This window comes from Vombatus ursinus, unplaced genomic scaffold (genome assembly GCF_900497805.2).
Source record: "Vombatus ursinus unplaced genomic scaffold, bare-nosed wombat genome assembly UNPS02010320.1, whole genome shotgun sequence".
Classification (NCBI taxonomy): Eukaryota; Metazoa; Chordata; class Mammalia; order Diprotodontia; family Vombatidae; genus Vombatus; species Vombatus ursinus.
In genome coordinates, this window is record NW_020950098.1 from 7,475,516 (window position 1) to 7,501,522 (window position 26,007).

The 26,007-nt window shown below is 36.6% G+C and overlaps 1 protein-coding gene across 4 annotated transcripts in view; it reads right to left on the reverse strand.

Moving 5' to 3' along the window:
* The window catches only part of USP15 (ubiquitin specific peptidase 15), a 157,309-nt gene that overhangs the window by 112,495 nt on the left and 18,807 nt on the right, over window positions 1-26,007 (reverse strand). For all 4 annotated transcript variants that reach the window (XR_003568433.1, XM_027854170.1, XM_027854169.1 and 1 more), the window contains exons 2-3: window positions 11,378-11,505; window positions 6,071-6,201 (exon numbers count right to left, since the gene is read on the reverse strand). Coding sequence is in view for 3 of the 4 variants with exons in the window: in XM_027854170.1 (XP_027709971.1) it covers window positions 6,071-6,201; window positions 11,378-11,505 (259 nt within the window). In the remaining variant the exon portion in view is untranslated. The remainder of the gene's footprint in view (window positions 1-6,070; window positions 6,202-11,377; window positions 11,506-26,007) is intronic.

Genomic DNA, 26,007 nt, shown 5'->3' on the forward strand with positions numbered 1-26,007 from the left:
ACACTTACTAGCTGTGTGACCCTGGGCAAGTCACTTAACCCCCATTGCCCAACCAAAAAAAAAAAAAATCAATCAACTTGGTTGACTGATGATACAAATCATTCTAACACTAATGTTGTTAGTTCAGTTTTTTAAAGGTGAGGAAAGTACAAGACCTAGAGCCACCAGCAGTTAAGTTCAAGGTAATTATACCTCCTATGAACCAGTCTCCATCTATATTGTTGTCATTACCACCAAGGATTTTTTTAACTAGAGTCTCCTGAAATCGAGACCTGTTCATTCTTTAAATTCCTCTACACAGCTTCAGTCTTTGAAGATAAATCTTGTGCTAGACCATTAAGTAGCAACACTGATGATTTCAACATAAAAACTGCCCCTAACATCAGTATCTGCTGCTTTGAGATTCATATTCCTCCACCTTTCAGATAAGAGTATTCACAAAATTGAGCACAATATTATATTCTAGATGGATTTAGGCTCTGCATATTAACTCTTTGTTCTTTTACCACATCTTCAGGCAAGGACTTCAGCAGGCTCCAGGAAGCTCATTACTGAGATAACCTCATCACCCTGTAAAAATCATCATTTCTGATACCCCACCTCCTCACTACCCTAGGACTCTCTGATTGGAGGGGAGGGTCATGAATTCCAAACTTCTATTTTAGGAGAGAGTTCAGCTCAGATATCTCCTTGTGTTTCTTGCTGGGCTGTATTACTTTGGGACTTCTTCCCCAACCCTTTTGTTTTATCTTCCCCCTTAGATTGTAAGCTCCTTGAGGGCAGGGACTGTCTTTCTCTTTTCCTATTTGTATCCCTAGCTTTCATCACAGTGCCTGACACAGGGTAAACATTTAATAAATATTTATTGACTACTGAATTAACAACTTTTAAACACCCTACATTCTAAATAGCTTCTGTTGGTTAAGGCAAAGTATAGTATACACAAAAGGAAGGTGACCAGAAGGAAGCTGAAACCATGTCATATTTAAGTACAGACTGAAAGAACTGAGGATATTTAGCTAAATATAACACGAACATGACAACTGTCTTAAGGACTATCGATGTGAAACAGCTTGATTAGATTGATTTGTTTATGACTACAGGGTAGAATTAAAGACCAATGGACAATGTTTATTCAGAGGAAAATTTCATCTTCATATAAAGAAAAACTTCCTAATGTCAGAGCTGTCCAAAAGTAAAATAAACTGCTTGAGTGTATGAGCTTTCTCTGCATAGCTACAAGTTAAGGCTAGATGGTCAACTGCTGAGGATATCAGAGAAAGGATTCCTGTTTTAAGTATGCGTTAGACTAGATGAATTCTAAAAACTGCTTCCACTTCAAGATTCTGATTCTATATTTCAAAAAAAAAAAATTGAAGACAGAAGTAGAAAATTTTACCTCACTGAGTTTGAACACACAACCAAATCTAAGCTAATAAATTTATTTTTCATTCCATTCGGAGATTGCTAATCAAATGAGATAATGTCCATATAGTACTTACAACAGTGACTAGCATAGTGGTAGGCATTGTGGTAAAGTGGTAGGTAAATGTTTGTTCCCTTTTTCCCCTAGCTAGAACCTGGATTACTTCTTCCTAGACTAATATACTAGGTCAGATGTACTAAAAATGGGGATAGGGGGAACCCCTAAAAGCTTAAACTATTTTTAGTTTTAGTCATGATTTTCAAGTGGTCTGATGATTTTTAGATTATCTGTCCTTGACCTGTTTTCCAGGTTTGCAAGAGAATATATCTTCCATTTTCTTCTGTATTTTCAATTTTTTAATTAGTTTTAACATTTCTTGTTCTCTGATAAGAGTAACTATTTTCTATCTGTCCCATTCTAATTTTCACGGAATTCAATTCCTGGGTAAAGTTTCTTATTATTTGTTCTAAGATATTAGTTCCCTTTGCCATTCTTTCTTCCCTGTCTTTTTTTTTTTTTTCAAACAATATATTTTGTATCTCTTTTTTGTTTCTCCCAGGTACTCTTGCAGTCCTTGTGGCCAAGGACATTCTTTTTTTCTCAAAGTATACTTGCATGTGGTATCTTCTGGGTTTGCCTCTTGGGATTCTCTCAAGTTCGTATTTTTTCATTGTGTTTGACATTTTCTTGTGTTACTCATAACTCTAGCTTCAGTTTCTACATTGAGGCTTTGCGCTTGGGCCAGACTATGCTCTCTCCAGTATTCTTGGAGGTCCTGTTTGGTCCTGAATACAGCAGTTAAGAGTAGGCCCTACCATCTGAATGGACTCTTAGGTTTTTGCTCAGTGTCCTAGTAACCTGACTCAGGTGCTTTGGCCTTGGTTTCTTCATTGTCTTCTTCTTGTACATTCCTGAACCCTAGTTGGTTCTATCTCTTGAAGTGATCCTGACAGATCCCATCTAACCAGGTGTTTTTGACTGAGGTGGTAAGCAGGCCTCCAAGTACTCAGATGCTTTGCTTTCTAAGTCCTGGTCTTTTTTCATTCTGGGGCACCAGCAGGTTGGCTAGGTCCTGTGCTGGATGTGTTGGACACCAGTCTGCCCTTCATCTCCTGCAGTGGCTCAGGTGGGGTTTGGTTTGGCCTTGTCTCCTGATGTGGGATGTGGCTGCTATGCATTCTGCATTTCACATACGCTGGTTTGCCTATCCTCAGAACTTCCAGATGATTCTGGCAGACCTTTTACATGGCCCTAGACTGGATGGAGGAGCTTATATCTGTTACTCTTGAAATTTCTTAATTATTATTCCTTCTACAGCACTTTACTATGAAAGATTTACTGTAGAGTATATAGGGGATCTGAGTTCCTCTAGATCCTAACACAATACAATCTTCTTACAATGCCATATTTTGGTTTTAAATTTTCATTAAGAAAAAGTTATTTTTTCTTTTGTAAAGTTTTTACTTCCAAAATGTGAAATAATCTTCTGTGGTTCAAAGCAAAACAGTTTCATAACTCTGACTGAAAAATAACAACAACAAACAAAAAGATTACTGAAACCTAGAAGGCTTAAGGTGATGGTATGGAATGAGGTTGGATTGCCTTTATAACTATATAATAAAATTTTAGAATATCTTCCCATAAGCTTGAAAAGTAGTAACATATTAAATTTAACGGTCCATTAAAAAGTTCATTCTGCCACTATCTGGAAATAGAAACCACATTAAAGTAACTGTCATACAACATATTGCAAATTCTTTTATACTGTTTTCTGAGTAGACAATAAAAAAGAATAGAGTATAACACTGAAGATGGATATAGATTAAAAACAAAACAACAAAAAAAACCCTTATACTACACCAGGATATATAAATTTACTAACATTTTCCTAATACTAAAAATGGTATAATTTATATTTACTTTGTATACATATTAACATATAAGAATCCACAAGTCATTTATCCATCAATTCTTTGAGGATTTATTAAGTGAAAGGCACTATGCTAGGTATTTAAGGGATAAAAATAAACATAAGGTCCCAATCCAAGGACTTTTTAGTCTAGGTAGAGGAGACAACATACAAAAATACATGAATACACAAAAACACTAAGTAGTAAACAACTCAAGGCAGTTGTGCTATGTAGTAAAAATAGACAAGAAAAATCAATTTTAGAACCAAGAAGATAAAAATATGAATTTAAAAGCTACCTGTTCAAGTACAAGAGTATCTGTACCCCTCTTTCACACTTCACTCTTAGTGTAATAATTACTGCTTAAGAAAATTAGAGAAAAGAGGTATGATTGTGGTAGCACTTTTCAAAATGAGACAAAAGGGGGTGGGATCAAGGTACATGTGGAGGTAGCTTTGGGAATACCAAAAGGCTCTTTCCTGGGCCCTATTCTATCCTTTCTCTACAATCTCTCTCTTGGTGACCATATTAAATCCCATGGGTTTAACTGTTGTCTCTATACAAATGACTCACAGATGTATATTATCTAGTCCGAGTCTCTCTCCTGAGCTGGACAAAATAGAAGGTGGCAATAATCCAGGGGTAGGTATCAGCAGGGTGTGAGCATTAAGAGAATGGGGGTTGGGGGATGGATTGGAAACTGTAGGAGAATGCAGAGTGGAAATGGTTAACTATAGATTGATATTGGGAAAGGGAAGACAGTGAGATTGGAGTAGGGATGATGGCCTGGAAGTCTTATTCTCTGACTAGATATAAGCTTCTTAAGGACAGGACTTTTGCCTTATTTACCTTCATATCCTCTTCATGACAAAGCGTGAAGCATTTAATAAATATCTGTTGAATGAAAAATCATCCTAACAGACTTTATATTAACTGCCAGCAAAAATGGTCACAAAACAGAGGTAGGTATTTTCTGGTTGTGGCAAATAAAACACATCTAAAAAAATAATTTTAGAGGAGCCTGGGTTAAATTATTAACCATTGTGACTAGCGCTTCCCAAAAGATCCTGAAGCTTTCCACAACTTTTATTTTTCTATCGCTTTATTGGGCAGAAATTATATATTAATCCAAGAACAAAAACAATGATTTACCTAATAGTTTATTCTGCTAAGTATGAGATTATGCACAGTAGTATAATAGAAAGAAAACTGAATTTGGAGTCAGAAGACCTGGATTTGAACCCTTATTACCTGTGTGACCCTGGATGTCACTATACTTACTGAGTTTCAGTTTACTCATCTGTAAATTGAGAGAGATTAGATCTGATGACCTTTAATGTAATTTCTGGCTCTAAATCCACTGATACTTTAGATTTATAATCACTGATTATTTCAAAGCACTTTCCAATTAATTGTTTCCCTGTTCTTCAAAATAGTAGCTTTTTATATTTCACAGAACTACAAATTTTTAGAGCTGAAAGGGACCTAAGATATAATCTAGGCTAACACCTCAGGGGAAGAAAAAAACTGATTCCTGGAGAGATGAATTTTCTTTTTAAAACACTTGTCATTTCTCATGCATGTCTGAAGCTTTGAGAGTTAAAGTTTCAGGAAAGATTTTATTTTTCCCTCTATGATTGCTGTGTCAGTGAAAGTCATCAGAGACAGCATTTTTTTTAATAAACCTCTTTAAATGGGTTAAACTTAACCAGAAATTCTCTAAACCAGAATATACCATCATTATTCAACCATACCAGTTTATCACCAAAATTTCTAAGCGCCAAAATTTTCAATTTTGGAATGGCTGCAAAGCAAAACTTGAAGCCTTATTTCTCCGGCAAAAGCTCTAATTAAGAACAACTGCATATTCAACCTTGATTAAAAAGAAGTGTTCCAGGGTTGGCAAATCTTCCCATATTCAGATAATAATTATCAACACTAGTTTTGTATCACCATTTCCAAATAACTGAATCTACCTGGAAGTAAATTATATAAATTTAGTCTACTAGCTTTCTTACCTCAGCAGACCTATACACTGAATGTGATTCATCCTTAATAGAAAACATACATGACAGAACATATTTCCAAGAGACTTCTGCCCCCAGTGAGAAAAACTCACCAGTTGTACAAAGTTGGCAAATCTATTTGAAGATATTTTAGTGCCTGGCACTCTTGAAAGTATAGCACTGACCTTTGCTTTTAAGAATAATTTCATAGTTCAGGGAGAAAAAATCATGACTCTACCAACAAAGTAATCACAAAACTTTAGAAAGTAAAATATATAAAATTCCATATTAAGATTCTCAGTATTGTATTCTGCAACAACAATAAATCTTGATTACTGTTCAACTTTGACACGCTTCTATGTTAATGAAAATCCAATTCTATGAAAGCCAATTTTATAAGTAACTTTAAAGAACATTTTATTTAAATGAACTTAGTTTTACAATCTGAATGATTTCAAAACTATTTACTATTTAACATACTTCAATAACATATTTTGAGGGGCAGCTAGGTGCCGCAGTGGATACAGCACCAGCTTTGGAGTCAGGAGGACCTGAGTTCAAATCTGGTCTCAGACACTTGACACTTACTAGCTGTGTGACCCTGGGCAAAGTCACTTAGCCCCATTGCCTAGCAAAAACAAAACAAAACAAAAAAAAATGTATTTTCAGATACTCAAAACACTCAACTCACATACTATCATCTGAGTTCGCTTTTCTTTAAAAGTTACCTTTCGTGCTATAGGTTCCTGACCCTCCATCAATGTGTACCAGCTGACAAGTTTATTCCAGCCTTCAGTTGGCAATAGGATATAATCCAATTCATCAATAAGATGTTCCTTAAGGGACTGAGCATCACCATCTGTGAGAGAAAAGTTACCCTTAATACATAAATGATGTGACAGTATTCATGTCAATGTTTTTAGGACATACATGTTTCAAAATATAAACACAATCTAATTCTTTTTGCTTACATTTTTTATATAGTAGCTTTTAAATACAAGAAGTTTCCAAATACAGATAAAAATGTGCACATCTGAAACTAGATATTATTAATTAACTGGAAAATTATGAAATTTAAATGATAATGTTTAGCTGGATTAGTCTTTTAGGAACTGACTTTAAAAATATATAAAAATGTATTTTAAACGATTAAAAGGAAAAGGTATGACACACAAAATATATGTAATATATATGTGTATATATGTATATGTATATATGTGTGTATGCACACATACAAAATATATGTAATATACACATGTGTATATATATATAAACGTGTGCATACACACACATATTCAGCAGGCAAAAAGCATAATTAAAGATGGACAGTCCATATTCAAACTTTACCATTTGACAGTTGCAAATGGCCCATACATGATCTAGATCCCTCCCCCAACGGATGAGGTTAAGGTGTTAATTATAATAATAACATAGTTAAAAATACTTTATATACATTATCAGATATTTAATCTGTGACCTGGTTGCAGATCTAAATTCCACTCTCAAACTTTCTGTTGGAATGAAATTTCAAAGGCGGACTATCCCAGGGATTTAATGCTAAATTAAGTAGCTATAATCCTATTGGAAATGCTTGTTTTATTTCAAGTTCAGAATAAATCAATGTTTTTTAAAAAAAGTAGTTGTGGTAATACTAAAGAGGAATACTTTCAAGATGATCTGGTCACCTCACATGCATAGTTATATTTGTGTTTTAATAAAGTTTCTTTTAAAGATATATTATAAATTTACAAATTTTGAAGGAAAAAATACAGTGCTAAAGTAATTATATTCTAGCCCTTTGCTGGAAACCAATTGTGTCTATACCTCTGTATTTAAAGTTCAAGTTCAAATAATGTTCCAAAATACAGTTACCTAGTATGGTAGGAACTTTGGGAACAGAACAGCCCAAGAAAAAATAGAGAAACCTATTTTGCTGAAACTTTTTCAGTACTGAGTTTCACTGACTTTACTTTAATTATTTTTTACCAATCTTAGGGGTATGAGGTGGAACTGCAAACTTTGCTTTGTTTTGAATCTCTTTTGATGATTAATCAGATGGAGCATGTTCTTAATTGATTATAAACAATGTGTTTTCTTTTGAAAATTTTCTGCCTGTATTCTTTCAATTATTTATCCATTGGAGGACTAAGAGCTACTTTTGCAAATTCTAAATATTTCCTTATGTATTTAGATGTCTTTTTTACCTGTCACTGTTACTGCTAAACTGTTTAGTGAAAAAATTTACATCATGAATGAAGCAGTTTTTTTTTAAAAAGCTACATAATCCTTTTTCTCCATGAAAGAAAAAAGTCATAACAAGAAATAAACCTAGAGATAGTCTTTCATGACATTTTCTATGTTCCAAATGGCCGAGTACCCCAACAATTAATGAAAAGCAGCAGAAATATTTATATTTTAAGTGTAACAGACTCACATGTAGTATCAATATCAAGACCCCTCAAACCGATGATCAACTAAGTGATTTCTTCATTTCTCAACTGGCTGCAGTACTTTGAGGGCTCTCAAAAGAAGCCATCAAGCCCAAAGCAGCTCATTATTGGGGAAATCTCATCACCCTTCAAGATCCCATCAACCTTAGCACTCCAAAGCACCACCATCCTCCGTTCTTCTGCTTGCAGGGTGGAGCCATGAACTCTTTCATTTAAAGAGGGAGCTTAGCTCAGAACATTTCCTTATTTCTAACCTGGCTGAACTACTTTGGGACTTCCTGGACTTTCTCAACATGCCCCAGGTACTTTCCCTTCCCTTCCCTTCCACCTTTCAGCTTCCTTTTGTGGATTGTCTTCCCTCATTAAATTGTAAGCTTCTTGACAGCAGGGACTGTTTTTTTTCATATTTACATCCACATCAATTTAGCACAGCACCTGGCACATAGTAAATGCTTCATAAATGTTTATTGATTGAGTGACTCATTTGTTTAAAAAATACCTGCCAGTTAGCTCATATGCTCCTTCTTTTTCTCCTCCCTCAAAAGAAGTACTATCAGGAGGTAGATATTAGAAATGGAAAAATCAGTGGGCATTATGGGAGCAGGAAGTATAGAAGATGAAGACCAAAAATACTGACTGTCCCTAAATGTCACTTGTCTACAAGCAAAACAGATGAGCAGTAAGGTTACACTCATCCTAAAGTGGAAAAAAAAAATTTTTTTTAAAGCTGAATTTCCCAGTTAATATTTAAAAAAGACAAAACAACAAAAAAGCCTATGTTACACAATGACTCACTTAATTTAATTTAGTAAATATTCATGCCCCACAGCAGGAAAATAAGTTACTCCAAATTTATGAATATGTTTGAAGGGAGAAAAATAATGCAGGATTAATTTTAGCCTATAATACTCAAGTGACTAGGGGCAGCTAGGTGGCGCAGTGGACAGAGCGCCGGCCCTGGAGTCAGAAGGACCTGAGTTCAAATTTGGCTTCAGACACATAACACTCACTAGCTGTGTGACTCTGGGCAAGTCACTTAACCCCAATTGCCTCACCAATAAAAAATTCAAAAACCAACCCCCCCCAACAAAAAAAAGTCCCCCAAACTCAAGTGATTGTTTTATATCCTTATGACATATGAATTCTACATTATATGACCATAAAACAGTTTTCAACTCACTATGTTTTAAAAGTTTGTCAGTTTGGAACTTCGAATTCATTTCCCCATAGAAACAATGTTATAAATGGTGGTCAGGTGGCTTACAATATCGTATAAATGCCCATTTTAAACCCTTAATGTATCAGAAGCATAATAACGTATCAAGAATATTAGAGAACCTAACTATAGTATGTAACAATGTCTCTACAGGAAGAAGTATTCAGAGATTCAATATGGCATGTAAAGACCTCACCTCCTACTGTAGTGGAGGGTTCAAGGATTCCTCATCAAAGGATTTCTAGTCCAGCTAGATAATGGGGAGGAGGATGGCCCTCAAGCAACTAGTGATAGCTATCACTGGCTGGGAAAAGGCTGGGGGAGATGTTTGAGAGGCAGGGGAAAGCATGTGAAGATTGCAGAGAGGAAAGGGCTGGAGTTTATGCTGCTATTCTCCTCAGGACACTTGGCTTTAGCTGGTTCCTTGGTCATCTTTCTCTCCTTTCTTCTGCTGGCGTCAAGTACTGGCCTAACGCTTTCCTTTATACTACCCCCCACCTACTAAGAAAGGGGAAAAGGGAATAAGCAAGAATTTATATGCTTCTGAATCATATAAATATGTATTTATTTATATTACAAATGCTAACTAGTATTGTTGTTATTATTATTTAGCACCAGCTATGTACTAGGCACTGTACTAAATACTTTACAAATATTATTTCATTTGATCTTCACGTCAACCCTGCAAGGCAGGTGCTATTATTATCCCCATTTTACCGTTTTTGAGGAAACTGAGACAAACAGAAGTTAAGTGACTTACCTAGGTTGGACAATACTGGTAAGTGTCTGAGGATGGGCTGGAACTAGTGGAGTGAATAGAGGATTGGGAGTTGGAGTCAGGAAGACTTAGGTTCAAATTCTGCTACGATATTTATTTAGCTGTATGACCACAGGTAAGTCACAACATCAGAGTCTCAGTTTCCTCCTCTGTGAAATGATGATAATTATACCTACAGTTCCTACCTCATAGGGTTATGAAGCTCAAATGAGATAACGTTTACAGTCTTGTACAAATTTTAATGTGGTAAATGAATTTTGTTTCAGACCATGGTTTCTCTTTTTCTAAGCCCATTTAAAAACAAAACAGTCTCAAAGCTTTCACCCAATCCCTAAATCAAGGACCCAGGCATTTTAAAATGCACCCTATTAAACTGGTCCTTCTTTGTCTTTTTTACATAGACCCTCGAGGGGAAGACAAAGAATACAGGGGGCTGTCTGGGTATGGTTTCTCCTGATTCTCTGTCCAAGAAGTGGGAAGCAATGATGCACTTGGAATCATTAGCTCTCCAAGTCTCAGCTCAAAGTGTTCACTTTCCTGGTGCCCTGCCACCCTAGGTCACTGGTTATCTCCTCTGGGTGTGCCTTGTTCACACATAGTTCATCTTTATACATGCTGGCTCTCCTCTTAGAATGTAAACTCACTGAGGGCAGGGACTGCTTTTCTTTTGTCTTTGCTTAGGACAGTGCCAAGCACATACAAAGCATTTAAGAATTCCTTAACTGATAAGTAATCTAGGCAAATTATTTAACCTCCCTGAACTTCAGGTCTCTTCATCTGTAAAATGAGAAGAGTAATGCTTATTATATTCTTTCTCATGAAGATGTTGTAAGGCAATCATCTTTTAAAAGTTTAAAATGCTACAGAAATGTGAATTTTTTAATTATACAAATGACTACATTAAAATTCATCACATTTCAGGAAAAATAAACAGACTTAGGCTGTCCTAAACAGTTCCCAAAAGCTAAGATGGAGGTCTGAAGTAAAAAAGACATAGGGAATGGAGGGGTAAGAATACCATACTGGGGCTTGAGATGAGGGTGGGGAGGAGGAAGAATGGAAGAGCAAGGGGACAAAAGAGGAGTAACAGGAGAGTCACAAAGGATTATACTGTCTTTTTTCAACTTGTATCTAATCCTTGACCGGAACGGGCCCTGGTATAGTAGATGGGAGGAAAAGCTAAGGGTTAGGAGCCTAAGTCAGAAGGAAAGGAAGATAAGAAAGAAAGGTAACACTAAGCTTCAGCACTAAGGGAGAGAATGGAAGTTCCTGTGGCTACAGGACTGAGATGGTGGTATTTTTATGTGAGGGACACACGTATTTAAACTGGGAACTCAACACAGGCTCACATTTATTTCAATTATCTTTTCAAAATACATATATTCCACATTTTATCAAAGTTAATAAAGTCAAATACTTATATTCTTTCAAAATAAGATACTAACTTCATCATAAATAAACAAAAATAGTGATACAGAATACTTTGGCATATCAGGTCCAATATATGAAATCTATAATGCAAAAAAAGTCTAATTCATTAATTCATTTAACACACTGACAGCCTTACTTAAGGAAGACAATAATAAATAACCTTTAAGGAGTCCAGAATTATCAATGGGACCAGGGTACACATTTTGATCTCCCATCTGGTATTTGTCCCAACTGTCAAACCCAACATATTTTTTCCACTGTTTGAACCAACGACTATCCACTAAATACCTAGAAAAGAAAAGAAAAAAAATGTTAAAGAAAACCAGTTTAAAACAAAAAAATCATTCTCCTGGCAATATAGGGACACTCAAAAAACATTCCCCTTTTTCCTTCATAAATTCTTAACAGCCTCAAAGGATTACTGAAAATTATGGTGAAGCACTTAAAGTTATTAGGGGGGGAAAAAAGCACTATCTAAGTATAAAGTATTATTACTGAAAGACTCCAAATGACTACTATTTAGAGGGGGAGGGACTGAGTCATAATTCTTTTGTAACCCTCCCCAGCAGCATCTAGCACAGTGTTAACAATATAGCAAGTATTCCATAAAGAGCTGTTGAAATGAACTGAATCCATTAATCAACATAAGCAATAATTCGAACATGGCTAATGGTTATTTCATTCTTTTGGCAAACACTGAATGAGTAAACTTTCCCTACCAAAACCTACTCTGCACCTTAGTCTCAGAGAGTTGCCTGGGGCACAAGGTTACTTGTCCAGGAGTGGGGCACTTACATGGTTACACAGACAGTATGAATCAGAGGCAATACTTGAAACCAGGTTTTCCTTACTTTAAAGTTGGCACTCTACTCGTTGCTCCAAGCAGTAATTATGATAACCAAATATTCAACACATTTTTTAAAGTGCCTGATCATGTTTAAAGGTAAATCATGATTAAAAAAAAAAAGACATGAAGCAACAAAAAAAATTTACTAATAGAATACATTATGCAAATAATCTTAAACATAGGAGAAATCTGTCATTTCTTTGCCTATAATAAAGACTCAATGCAATACTTTTGTTTCCAACATTTATACTTTGTCCTAGCAGTATTTTATCTACATTTGACTGGGAAATGTTTAAGGTTAACAGATGTGGCCATCTGTTATTCAGGCATGCCATTTATTTATAAGTAGCAGTCTGAAATTAGAATAATATTATGTTATTAACTATATATGACTGAATGTATTTTCAGTCATGTATTAACTATATATTAACAATAACTATTAACTATACCTAAAGAAAAATTTGAGAGCTGGAGAAAAAAGCCAGAAAGAGGCAAATAAAATGATCAAGGAGCTTCTTTCTCTACATGAATAAGGATATGTAATAAAAACCCTTAGGAATCATCCATTTGGAAAGATGAAGATAGAGATAAGACTGGAATGAACACAGATAAGTTCAAGTATACTAGAAAGCACACCTTAAAAGTTAGAAGAATATTTAAGACAAATAAAAGGAAGGATAATTTTCCATAGCAGGTAAAAGATTTATATAACATGTTACACCAAGAATTAGTGCAGAAAAATAAAAATAACTTTAAATTATAAATGAATTCATGCACAGTAAATCCCTAAGGGGCATAAAGTATGTTTTAAGGGTTACTTTCCTAATCCTTAATTGCTGATGTCAGGCAAAGCATAAAAACACATTCCTATAACACATGCTTTTGACATTTCTTATAAAAACAAAACATAGGGCTTGTCTGTTCCAAAATGGCAACTTTTATTTCCTCTATAGGAGTAAACGCCACGGGTGAAAAGAGGATATACTTGTTATTCAAAGACTGAACGTGTTTAAATAACTATGCCGTTTAACTATAAAATAACAGTTATTTAAAGACTGGGTGAAAACTAAGAAATACAAGTCGTCACCATACTGGTGCACATGATAAGAAAATGTACCACAGTATCACAAGTCTATTTTCAGCTTTATAATAATGGAAGAGGGAGGAAATGACAAATTTATTTACAACAACCCCCCCTTCACCCCCCCACAACTTTTAATAGGTTTAAGCAGACTAGCATCCAGAAACTAAAACCACAATAATCTGTTTAGAATACCTGTAAATGCCATAAGCTAACATTTAAAAAAAAAAATAACCTTGAGATGCAGTCAAACACCGAAATCTGAATAGTCAAAGAGAAACTCAATTAAATTCAATACGGTGTTGATGTTAATTCAAAGCAATCTTTTTACTCTCCTCTGTCTTCATTTCACACATTTAATCAGTTCTTTAGTCCTCTGGATTTTCCCTCCACCAACATCTTTCATCCATTCATCCCAACATCTTTCATCCACTCATCCTCCTTTCTATTTCTATCCTTATCTCTTCTCACCTAAACTATAAAAGCTGCTTAAACTAGTCTTCCTGTTCCAATCTGTCCCCTCCTCAATACAGACATTGCTAGAGTAATCTTTAAAATTGACCATTCTGATGTCATCTTTCTAAACTAAAAATCTTCTGAACTTTTTCCTACTGAATAAAGTATAAATTCCTAACCCAGTAGCATTCAAGACTCTCCACAAGATGGTTTCAACTACCTTTCCCCAGCTACATCTCATTCTATTCTCCTTCATGTCCTTTGCCTTCTAGCCAAAGTAGACTATACTTTCTCCCCCATTCTTGTCTTGCCCTCACTATTTCTGTTTTTTGCTCATGTCCCCACCAACATCTCCCTCATATCCACCCCTGTTACAACCCATCTCCACTGAAATCTATTGAGTAGAGGGATGGTATGGTAGAATCTGAACTTCAATTTGACAGCAGAATGGAGGGTGGCTTGGGGTGGGAAAGACCTGAGGAAGGGAGACTAATCAGCATTCTATTATAATAGTCCAGGAGGGAAATGAAGACTTGCGACAGGTTGGCTGCAATATGAGAAGAGAGAAAGAGGCATATATGAACAATGTTACAAAAATAAAATCAACAGCACTTGGATATGGAGGGGTGAGAGTGTGATAAGCTGAGGATGACACTTGGGTTGTGTGCCTGGATGACTGAGAGGACAGTGGTCAGTAATAGGGAAAGCTAAGAAGGGGGAGTTTTGGAGGAAAAATGAGTTCAGTTTTGGACATACTAAGTCCAAGATGTCCTATGGGAGATATCCAATTTGCAGTTAGTTTTGGGTAAATAGATCTGAGAATCAATCATCAGCACAGAAATGACAATTGAAACCATAGGAGCTGATAAGATCATCAAGCGAAATAGTATGTAGAGAAAAGAGGGCCTAGCACAGAACCCTGGGAGGCACACACTTTTAGTGAATATTACCTGGATGAAGATTCAGCAAAGGAGAATGAGAAGTGGTCAGACTGATAAAAGGAGAACCAGGATACAGTAGTGATGGAAACTGAAAGAGAAGAGGGTATCAAGAAGAAGAGGTTGAATATGTATCAAAAGCTGCAGAGATCAAGAAAGATGAGGACTGTCAAAAAACCATTAGATTTGGCAAATAAGAGATCATCAGTAACTTTGGGAAGAGCAGTTTTGGTTGAATGATGAGGTTGGAAGTCAAACTACAGAGAGTAAAAAAGAGAAAACCTAACCTTTCAGGGTAAAGGAAGCAGAAGCACTGATTATAGACAGCCTTCTCAAGTAGTTTAGTCACAAAAGAGAGAAGAAATAGAGGATGACAGGGAGGATGAATGAATCAGGTAAGGGTTCTTGGAATATGGAGGTGGGGGAGGCAATGTTTATAGGCAGAAAGAAAGCCAATAAACAAGGAGAGATTGAAGTAAAAGGGAGGGGATAATGGAGGAGGAAATCTGAAGAAGATGGCATGAAAGATTGTACATGTAGAGGGGCTTGCCTTAGTAAGGAGAAAGGCTACCTCTACATTTGAGACAGGGATGAAAGTGGAGGTATTTGGCAGAAGGCATCTGGGTAAGATGAAATGAAGAGGGACCTCTCACCAAATGGCCTCAGTTTTTTCCAGTAAAATATGGAGCATGGTTCTCAGCAGAGAGGCGCTGGAAAATGTAGCCATGGGAAGTTTGAAAAAGGATGAAAAGTTTTAGAAAAGTCATTGTGTTGAATGGAATGTTAGTTAATAAGGAGGAAGTAAAAGGAATGTCTTGCCATAGTGAAGCCCATTTGATGTTATTTAATATAAATTTGTAGTGGACCCAGCCTTTACAGTTTTATGATTTTCTCCAGCATGTTTTAGCAGCATGTGAGGAAAAGCAATGGCAGCAGTTGGTGGGAGTGATCCAAGGCTGAAACTCAGCAGGGCAAGACTATTGTTCAGTAGTTTTTCAGTTGTGTTTAGGTTTTTTTTTCTTTTTTGGGGGGGTGGGGGAAGACAGTGGGGTGGTTTGCCATTTCCTTCTCCAGTTCATTTTACAGATAGGAAAACTGAGGCAAACAGGGTTAAGTGATTTGCCCAGGGGTCACACAGCTAATTAAGTGTCTGAGGCCAGATTTGAACTCAGGAAGATGAGTCTTCTTGACTCCAGACCCAGCACTCTATTTATTATGCCACCTAGCTGCCCAGGGCAAGATTAGGGATACGATAAAAGGCCAAGGGACTTCAAGAGGACAGTGTGGAGATAACTGGTTCATCAAGGGGTCAATGTATGGAAGAGAGCAGTGATACATTAGGAAAGAATTGAGAGGTCAAATGATTAAAAGTCATGGTAAAGCTGGAGTTCGGGGTTTGGAGTGGTAAGGCAGAGTAAAAACAGGTTGTGATCAGATAAAGTCATTTCAGAGTTCCTGAACACGGAAGTGGCACATGTGCTGGTGATGGTAAGATCAGGAGTATTTCTGTATGTGGCTGAAGTTAAGTGGAGGAGTAGGGCATGTGAAATGGATAAATTAAGGAACTGCGAGCTTAAGGTGGTTGAGTTAACAACATGTATGTTGAATAAGGGCACAAGTTGAGAAAGACTGTGAGACAGTACTGAACTCACTAAAGAAAGGGAAGTTGCCTGAAGGCTAGAAGACAATAGGTACACAAGTGTATGAAGGGGAGTAATATAAATTAAGGCTGGAAATGCAAAACTAAGGGGCTTCGATTTTATCCAGTAAGCAAAGAAGATTTTTGAAAAATCTAGTCAGTGAACATCTAGAAAAAGAAATGGTGATTACAAAGAGCCAACAAGATTTTATAAAGGGCAGGTTATGGCAAACTAATCTGCTTTCCTTTTTTAACAATTACTTAGCAAGTAGGTAATTCAGGAGAAAGCTGTTGAATGATTTTGGCAAAGCATCTGATAAACTACTTCATATTATTCTTGCAGAAAAGATGATGCGAAGCAGATTAGATAATAATACAACCAGAGGGATTTGGATCTGGTTGAATACATGGATTCAAAGAGTAGCCACTGATGGTTCAAAAGCACCACGGGAGGAAGTCTCCAGTGGAGCACTCACGGGATTTATACATGGCTCTGTTATTCATTGTTTTAATTTTTAAAAATTCTATTTCATTATTATGAACTTGACAACAAGAATTATGAACATTTCCTTATGTAACTGCAAAAGGGATGTCTCAGTGAGACTTAAGAAAGTTTTTTGAGGCTAAAAGACAAAATACTTTCAAAGGTAAAGGGGAAGATCTTAAGATAGAAAACAGAAATCCTCATACTAAAAAAGGTGACAGCTTTTTACACCTTAACTGCATATGAAGATGCCTCACCAAGGCAATAAAGGCATAAAATACTTTCATATTTTTCCCTTTGTAGCCATTAATTTACATATTCTCAAATATGAGTATGAGAGGTGAAAATTACTAGAATGAAAGGAATCATCTTAAGGCAGAGTGGTTCTTAGTTTTCGGTCTCTAAACAAATAAACAGATTTCAGGGGGTTCATGGACATGGATAGGAAAAAAATTATCTTTATTTTCACTAACTTGCAACTAAAATTATCATTTCCTTCAATTATGAATTTAAAAAACAACCATATTCTGAGCAATCCATAAGCTTTATCAAACTGCCAAAGGGGCCCATGACATAAAAAGGTTAAGATCCCTTGACCTAAGGCAATGTAGAATGACTTACAGAGGTAAGAGGCTATTGGGCCAGGAAGAATTTGTTGATAGGACAGACAAGTCTTCTCCTGTCTCCTGTAGACAAACAGCCTCAGACCTCAGTCTCTAAGGCAATGAAAGGGAAGAAGCTTCAGCTTATCCTTGGCTAAAGGTCTTGGCCTAACAGAAAGAGCCCTGTAACACTCTAGCTGAAAGGAGTATGGTAACATTCTAGCTAAAGAATGCACACCACTCAACCTCACCAATAATCACAGGTAAAAGAGACTGCAGCTGCTCATTAAAGATGGAGGCCAGGCCAGCAGCGCACTGACCAGTTCAGCATAAACGCTACATCTTGAAATGGGCCCAAGAGATGAACTTGTCCAGCCCAAACCTGACAGAAGCTGCCCAATGACAGAATGGCTTACCCGGCCCCATCTGGTACCATTTACTCAGAGAGTATCTGGTCCAGCACAGCAGCAGTACAGCCTGGTTGCATCTATAGCTGTTTCTGGCACCATAGATAACTTTCCCCACAGAGTTAATTCAGATCTTTCTTCAGAACCTCCTTCATTCATTATCTCAATTCTATGCAGAATCCTCTTACTTTCTAGGGCAGCACTGGTAATCAGGTTCTAAGCTGTTCTCAGCTAGGCCTGATTCAGTCCCTTGGTAGCTTATGTCTGATACTGGAACAAAATAGACATTGGCAGGTCAGGCAATAATCAAAAATGAGATTTACTTTGCCACAGACAAGAGAAGGTCATTCAACAAGGACACACTTGAGAACACTTGGAGTTGATTCAGCTGAGTGAAGTTATCCATTATGATCAAGCACAAGAGGGCTCTTGGAGCTCCTCCTGGTTGCTCAGGCAATGAGGAAGTGACATCAACATGCCAATGGGCAGTGCAAGCTACACAAGGCAGCAGATGGAAAAGTGAAATGAGGAGGTATATTTGGCCATTGTCAGAAAATAGTGAGGTGAATTTTAAATATAATGAGAGGTAGCACTTTATTAGTTAGTTGTGGGTGTGAGTCTAAAGCTTTGAAGAGAGCAGGACAGCAGATACGCATTTGGGAATTATCAGTAGAGACAGAGGTGGTAGCTAAAGCCTAGGAGTGAATAAGATTGCCAAGAACATAGAGCAAAAAGGGCCAAGGGCAGACTTTTGAAGAGGATAAGGAACCAGCCAAGGAGAATATTGACTCTAAAGTTAAGTGAGTAGAGAAAGTTGAACAGAGGTCACAAGAGAGGAGGCCTGGAAAAAGACCACTGGTTTTGACAATTAGAAAGCCCTTGGTCACCTTAGAACACATTTAATTTACAGCATTAAACTGGTAGAAACAAAAAGAATTGAGGAGAGAGAAAAGTAAGAAAGTATGGACATACAGTGTAGGTAGTTTTTTCAAAAAGTTGAACTTTGAAAGAGAAAAGAGAGAGATGAGATAGTAGCTAGAGAGCCTAGAATTGTGAATAGAAGTTTTTTTTTAGGATTGGGAAGATTCGAATGTGTCTTGTGGAAATCAATCAATCAATAAACATTTTTAAAGGACCCAGCAAGTGCAAGGCTAGGGACTTTCATTATATTAGGCAAGATAATATGTACATGTAGCAGGAAAAATGTATGCAAATAACAAAAACTGACAAGGGAAAAGATCCATGACAGAAGGAATGACTGTTAGAGCAACAGTATGGAAAAAGCGGAAGCAAATGGGCTGAAGGATAAATTAGACTATGAAGAGTATGGACATCTCTTTGTAACAGTCAAAGATAAAATAAAGACATGTTTCTTTCAACCCATTCTGAGTTGAAATCACTGAGTATGTGAAACAGTAGAAAGGATATAGGTGGTTCAATGCATAGAGTGCTGGGCCTAGAGTCAGGAAGACTCATCTTCATTACTTCAAATCTGGCCTTAGACACTTATGAGCTGTATAACCCTAGGCAAGTTATTTAGTCCTGTTTGCCTCAGTTTCCTCATCTGCAAAATGAGCTGGAGAAGAAAATGGCAAACCACTCCATATCTTTGGCAAGAAAATCCCAGTTGGGGTCATGGAGAGTTAGACATGACTGAACAACAAAAAAGACTTGGGCTAGGTCATATCCTGTGTATCTCCCTCTAATTTATAATCAATGAGTTCTCAGGGAATACAAATTAATCTGAACATCATCTTGGCCAAAAAAATGAGGAAAGTAAATCTATTGTGAAACTCTGAATTAGCTGGTTCCATATAAAAGAGATTTATTATAGTTTGATAATTCTATATTAAATCAATTATAGGATTCCCCAAAGTAGTAAGAATCTGAGACTGTTGGCCTTCCTCATAGATGTTTGTATATGTAATTCCTTTTATGTAAGTACTTTTATTGCTATGCATCAAAGTCTTGAATTGCATGAGATTGTTTGTAAATCTGAATATGTACTATGTGTCTTCCTGTTTGCTCCAATCACTTCTCATATCTGTCTTTTCCTTTAGAATTTCCATTGCTACCAACCTAGTAAAAGTTCTCATTCCCATTGCCTTAAAAGTCAGAGTTCACCACACCAGCAGGACCAAAGGGGCTAGGCAAATTTTCAGAAAGTACTTACCACCTAATATTGTTCACTGCAGCTATCAGTGCCTCATTTCTTAATTCAACTATACACTCCTCAAAGGCAGGGGATATTTCTTAGCTCAGAACACACTGGACACATTTATGACACTGTCACTATATTCCAAAAAGTGTTTTGAAAAAAACAAACACAGTGAAAACAAACTATTATGGGGGGAGGAGCATATTTAAATTATTAAAAAAACCAAACTTTTGAAGTTCTTTAGAAGTATTGCTTATATAAAAGTGCTATGCTAATACTCATTCTCATCTATAAATACAGACTTGGTTTCCCAAGGACTATTAGGGGTCTATACAGCCTAGACTGTGTGATGTGGACATAAAAATAATAAAAATTTCACAAAATTGGATGGGACTTTAGGTATACTCAATCTTAACCAAGAATCCCTCCTACACCTTCAACAAGAGGACATCCACCCTCTGCTTGAAGGCCTGCAGAAAAGGGGAATTCACTACTTTCATTTCATTTTTGGACAGCTCCAGCAAAAAGTTGTTCTTTATTCTACATTTGCTTCTCTGCAACTTTTATGCACTGCTCCTAGTTTAGGGATAAGTAGAATGAGGCTAACCTGAAGTATCCCCCAAGTCGTCTTTTATTTGGGCTAAACACATCCCTGGGGATCCTGCAAACATTCCTTTTATGGCATGATCTCTGGTCCTTTTCACCATGGTTGCCTTCTTCTGGCTATATTCCAGCTGCTCAGCTATCCTTTTTTTCTTCTTTGAATTCAGATTTATTATATTTTCAATTCAAATTGTTTCCATCCTCTCTCCTTCCTCCCTCTTACCCCCACTGATTGAAAAAGCAAGAAAAACAAAAGCCATTACAAATACCAAAATATATGTGTACATGTATACATGTGTGTACACACACACACACACACACACACAAAAGAAAAGAAAAAAGAAATATATGCTTCAATCTGCAGTCTGAATCCATCAACTCTCTCTCTGGATGTGGACAGCACGTTTCACTACGAATCTTTTGGAGTTGTGACTGATCATTGTATTGATCAGTTAAACTGTGGTATCCAGAAAGGAACACAATACTATAGATATGGGAAGACCAGGGCAGAGGAAAACAGAGCTAGTACCTTCTTTATTCTGGATATTATGTCTTTCTTAATGTAGTCTAAGATAGGAAAAGTTGTTTGCTTGCCATGTAACAATATTAATTTATATTGAGTTTACAGTACACAAAAGCCCCCAGATCTTCATGATCTCTTTGAAATTAAAATAATTCAGGATATTTCAACCCTTCCCCTCTCTTAGTTAAATTTTACTGAATAACATATATATATGTTTATATTTATATACATATATACACATGTATATGTGTATACAGACACAGACACACCCACACACACACATTTCTAAAGAATTGTTAAACCTCCAAGAGAACGGAGTTTTACTGTGCTTAAAAAAAAAAAAAGGAAGGGGGGAGCGGAACAAATAAGTCCCTACATTCAAGGGGCTTACAGACACAGACACACACAGACATAGACACAGACACACAGACACACAGACACACTTTTTGTTTATAGATAGACGCAAAATATATACAGAATTTGGTTTTTGTTTTGTTTTTGGTAGAGGGGAGGCTCCAGTAGCTGGAGGGAAATCAGAAAACATTTCATGTAGAAGGTGCCATTTGAGGATAATTTTGAAGGAAACTAGGGATCCTAAAAGTGGGGAATAAGGTGAGAATACATTCCATGCATGAAGGAATAACAGTGCAAAGGCATGGAAGCGGGAGATGGAGTGTCAGTTGGACCAAAGAACATGTGAAGGGGAATTATGTGCTGGAGAAGGTTAGTGAAGTCAGGTTATGAAGAGCTTTGAATACTCAAGAAAGGAGTTGAAATGTGATTCTAGAGAGGAAACAGGGAGACAGTAGAATAAATGCTTTGGATAAAATATAGCTGTGTAGAGTATAAATTGGAGTGTGTAGAGTATAAATTGTAGGGTGGAGAGACCTCACTAGCAGTTCTCCTGGTAAAAGGTGATAAAGGCCCCAACTAGTAGGGTGGAAGCAGCATGAATGAAGAGAAGAAAATGGATGCAAAAAATGGTGTGAAGGTTTCTCCCTAAAACCTTAGCACAGAAGATTGATTGTAAGAACTGGAGATATTTAGACCTGGGAAAGAGAAAACTGCTCAGAAAAGCAAAAGTGGGCAAACTCAAATCCGGAGATTTAAGTCTTAGAAGGGACCTTCCACCCCCCCTCATTTTACAGATGTGGAAACAGAAGTTAAGTAACTTGTTCAAGATTACACAGCTAAGTAGTAGTGGCAGTATTCCAGCCCAAGTTCTATGACCCCATGCTGTGCCATTTTCACTATCCCAAGCTGCCTTAGACCTAGACTCTCATTCCTGAAGCCCTCTCAGCCTCCTTCAAGAAGAATACAGAGAAAATTGCAGCCTTTTGTGAGGTCAGGTTTTTATGTCTAAGTGAAAGACTTCTACCTCCTTCTAATCCTCTAGCAGTTTGCTGGGGGTGGGGGGAATCAATAATGTCTGAATATTAGAAAGTTCTTATTTTGTAGCTAAATTTGGGATTAGTTCTGAGAATCAAAGAATTTGTTAAGGCTGCCTAAACAATTCTAAACTAATCTTTAACTGATATTTTAAAAACTAAAATCCAAGAGTCTACATTTATTCCTCTTAAATTTCATGTTGTTTCCTTTGTTATAATATGCTAGAATGTCCTTTTCTGTCTTCATTTCCTTTTCAAGACCAAGTCTGCTACCTCTTCCAATTGTTTGATTACTTTTACTTTGGTCAGCTTCCTATTAGCAATGATACCTCACATTTATATAGCAATTTAAAGATTACTATAGTGATAAAATCTCTGGAAAAGGAGAATAGTTAAGTCAACTATGCACAAAACATAGGTGTTTTACATATTAGGAAACTGAGGCCCAGAGGGATGAAATGACTTGCCCAATGTTGTACAGACAGTGAACAGATGAGCAGACTGTTGAACACAACCAGACAGGTCTTCTGTCATGTCAAGCTGACTGTATTCTCCACATAGTTGATTCCATGGTACAAATCCCCCCCAATCTCTGGGCTTTAAACCAGTGTTTTCCCTCTGTTCCACATTCTTTTCACTAGTATTTCTCTGGGGAAAATGTAGTTAGAATAACTAGGGCCAACTAGGTGGCACAGTGGACAGAGTGCAAGAATAGTCAAGAAGACTCATCCTTCCTGAGTTTAAATCTGGCCTCAGACACTTACTAGCTGTGTGACCCTGGCCAAGTCATTTAACTATGTTTGCCTCCATTTCCTCATCTGTAAAATAAGCTGGCAAACCATTCCAGTATCTTTGCTAAGAAAACCCCAAAGAGGGTCATGAAGGGTAGAACACAACTGAAAAATGACTGAACACAAAAGTCTGTCTTCTACCAATGGATGGAATTATTTCTGCATAGTTTCATTTTTTCCTCCACTAATGAAAAAGAACTCTGGATCTCCACTACAGAATTGAAAGAAGTTATGCCTCAGTTTCCTCATCTGTAAAATAAGGAGGCTGGTCTGGATGACTTGTAGGTATTTTCCAGTTTTAAACCCTGTAAATCTCGATTCTATGATCTGCAAAATATAATAAGGGAGCTTGTGTTTGTGTGTATGTATATGTGTGTGTGTGTGTGTGTGTGAGTGCACGCATGTGTGTATATCCTTCCAAAGTATTTGTAAAAATGATGACAATAGCAGGGGAAAAGGTATGCAGCACTCCATTACAGACTTCCCTTCACCATAACAGATTCATCAGTTAACAGTATTTGGTGTAATTGTTCAACCAGCTTAAATTTATCAAATCAAACTATTTTCTTACCCGTATTTTATTATTATTATTTTTTTTAAATTTCATAGAAATGATGACAACTCCTTGCTAAAATAAGTTATACTATGTCTAGGACATTTCCTTCCATTATCAGTTCAGTAAACCTTTCAAAAAGGAAATTACCTTAGTTTAATATAACTTTTTAGAGAATATATATTAATTCCTAATGATTGCTTCCATCTTGGGGGCAGATAGGTGGCGCAGTGGATAGAGTACGTGCCCTGAAGTCAGGAGGACCTGAGTTCAAATCTGGTTTCAGACCAGACACTTGACATTTACTAGCTGTGTGACCCTGGGCAAATCACTTAACCCCAATTGCCTAAAAAATAAATAAATAGATAGACAGATAGATAAAAATGATTGCTTCCATCTTTTCCACAAGGTTACAAATAATTTGCTTAATAATTTAAGAATTTTGCCAAGGATAAATGTTAAGGTTTATTAATTCCAGAATCCCTCTTTTTTTTTCTGAAAAAAAGGGACACTTTTGTCAAGTTTTCATAATTTTTTGTTTTTTAAAGTTTTGATGCATGTTTTTACATCATATTCATTGTTGATATTGCCCTTCCCCTGAAAATCAATACAGCAACCACACCTAATAGGATATTTAACATTTTGAATCCATATCTTGCCTTCACAAACTTTTTTTTTTTAAACCAAGAAGAAGGAAGCATGTGTCATTTCCATGATGTAGGCTTATACTTCTATTTGCTGGGGCATGCTACTCTTGGTGGTTAGCCTATATATTTTGTCATATTGTATTCCAAGCTCTTCTCTCATTTAAGGTATAGGCTGCCAGGTCTTGTGTGACTTTGACTACAATCCCTTGGTTCTTAAAATGCTTCTTTCTGGATGTTTACAGCAGTTTTGTTCTCCTTTAATGTGGGAACTCTGAATTTAGATGATACTCCTATGACTGTCTTTTGTTTCTAATATACCTGGGCAATTTTGATTTAAGGTTTCTTTAAGTATACTGTCCAGACTTTTTAAAGAAAATCATGGTTTTAGGGAGTCCAATGATTGTTAAATTAGTTCTCCTTAACCTATTTTCCAGGTCAGCTGTTTTAATATTTAATATTTTATGTTTTCTTCTGCAGGGTGTCCCAAATCTAATAACTTAAAACTAAGACTTTTGGGACACTATTTTTCAATCTTCTGATTTTGTTCAAATATTTCTTGGTATTCTAGGAAGTTATTCATTGCTATTTCATCTATTTTCATTTTCAGGGAGTCCATGTCTTGGGCAAAGTCTATCACTTTTTTCTTCTCTGTTCCTCATTCTTCCAAATTTTTCCTCTAGAATTTTTTTTTAATCTCTTCATTCCTTCTAGCTATTTATATAATCCTTGTGGAAAATTTGCTTTTTCCTTCCCTTAAAGCTACTGCTTGCAGTTGTTATACTATTACTTTTTCTTTTGAGGAATCTCTAAAATGGTAATTTTTTAATGCTGGTCACAGTTTTCTTTCATTTACTCTCCAGATTTAGTTCCTGTATTGGGACTCCATGTCAGAGCTAGGCTGTACCACCTGTTGCACTTTTGGGTGATTTAATTGACCCTACCATGGTTTTTCCCCCGGGGTTCCTCCAATTGTATTTTCTCCTCCTCTCATCTTTATAGTGCTCGATTTTTTGCAAGCTGGAGTATGGAATGTTCAATGCCTTTCATGGCATCTCAAAAGATAGTGTTTGGGACCTCAGAACTTCTGAGCCTGGGCTGTCCTGGTCATCAGAATGCTCCTCACTATATGGCCTTCTCAGGGATTCTTGCTGCTTCAGCAAATAGAGTCTCAGAGGGTACTGGTTGTGCCAGAAGGCTCCCCAATACTAGCACTAGCTTTGCTGGTGGACCCCCACTCCTATTGCCCATGACCACCTGGGAGATTCTTTGTGAAGTTCTGGGGGTGGAAGTAGCCACTTACTATAGTTTCATTCTTATTTTTTCATTATTCTGTATGGCGCAAGCTTCAAGCTTTTGCTAGAATAGGTGGGTACGTGCAAGCTGGATGGTCTATTTCCTATTCAGACACTCATCTTGCCTTACTGATTTCTTACAATGCTCTTAGAATTTCTTGTTCATTATTCATAACTGCATAGTCAGGGCTGCATTTTGTAGGATCTCATAACTATCAAAAGCAGTAGTTTTTAGCTATTGGATTATGCCTGTTTCTTTTCCCTCCCATTTTGAAATCTGCTTTCACCAAAGTACATGCTATTTAGCATTCTCTTCTGTTACTATTACAGATTCCAAAATCATACGATCACTTTTCCCCAAGGTTCTTGTCACTTCTACAT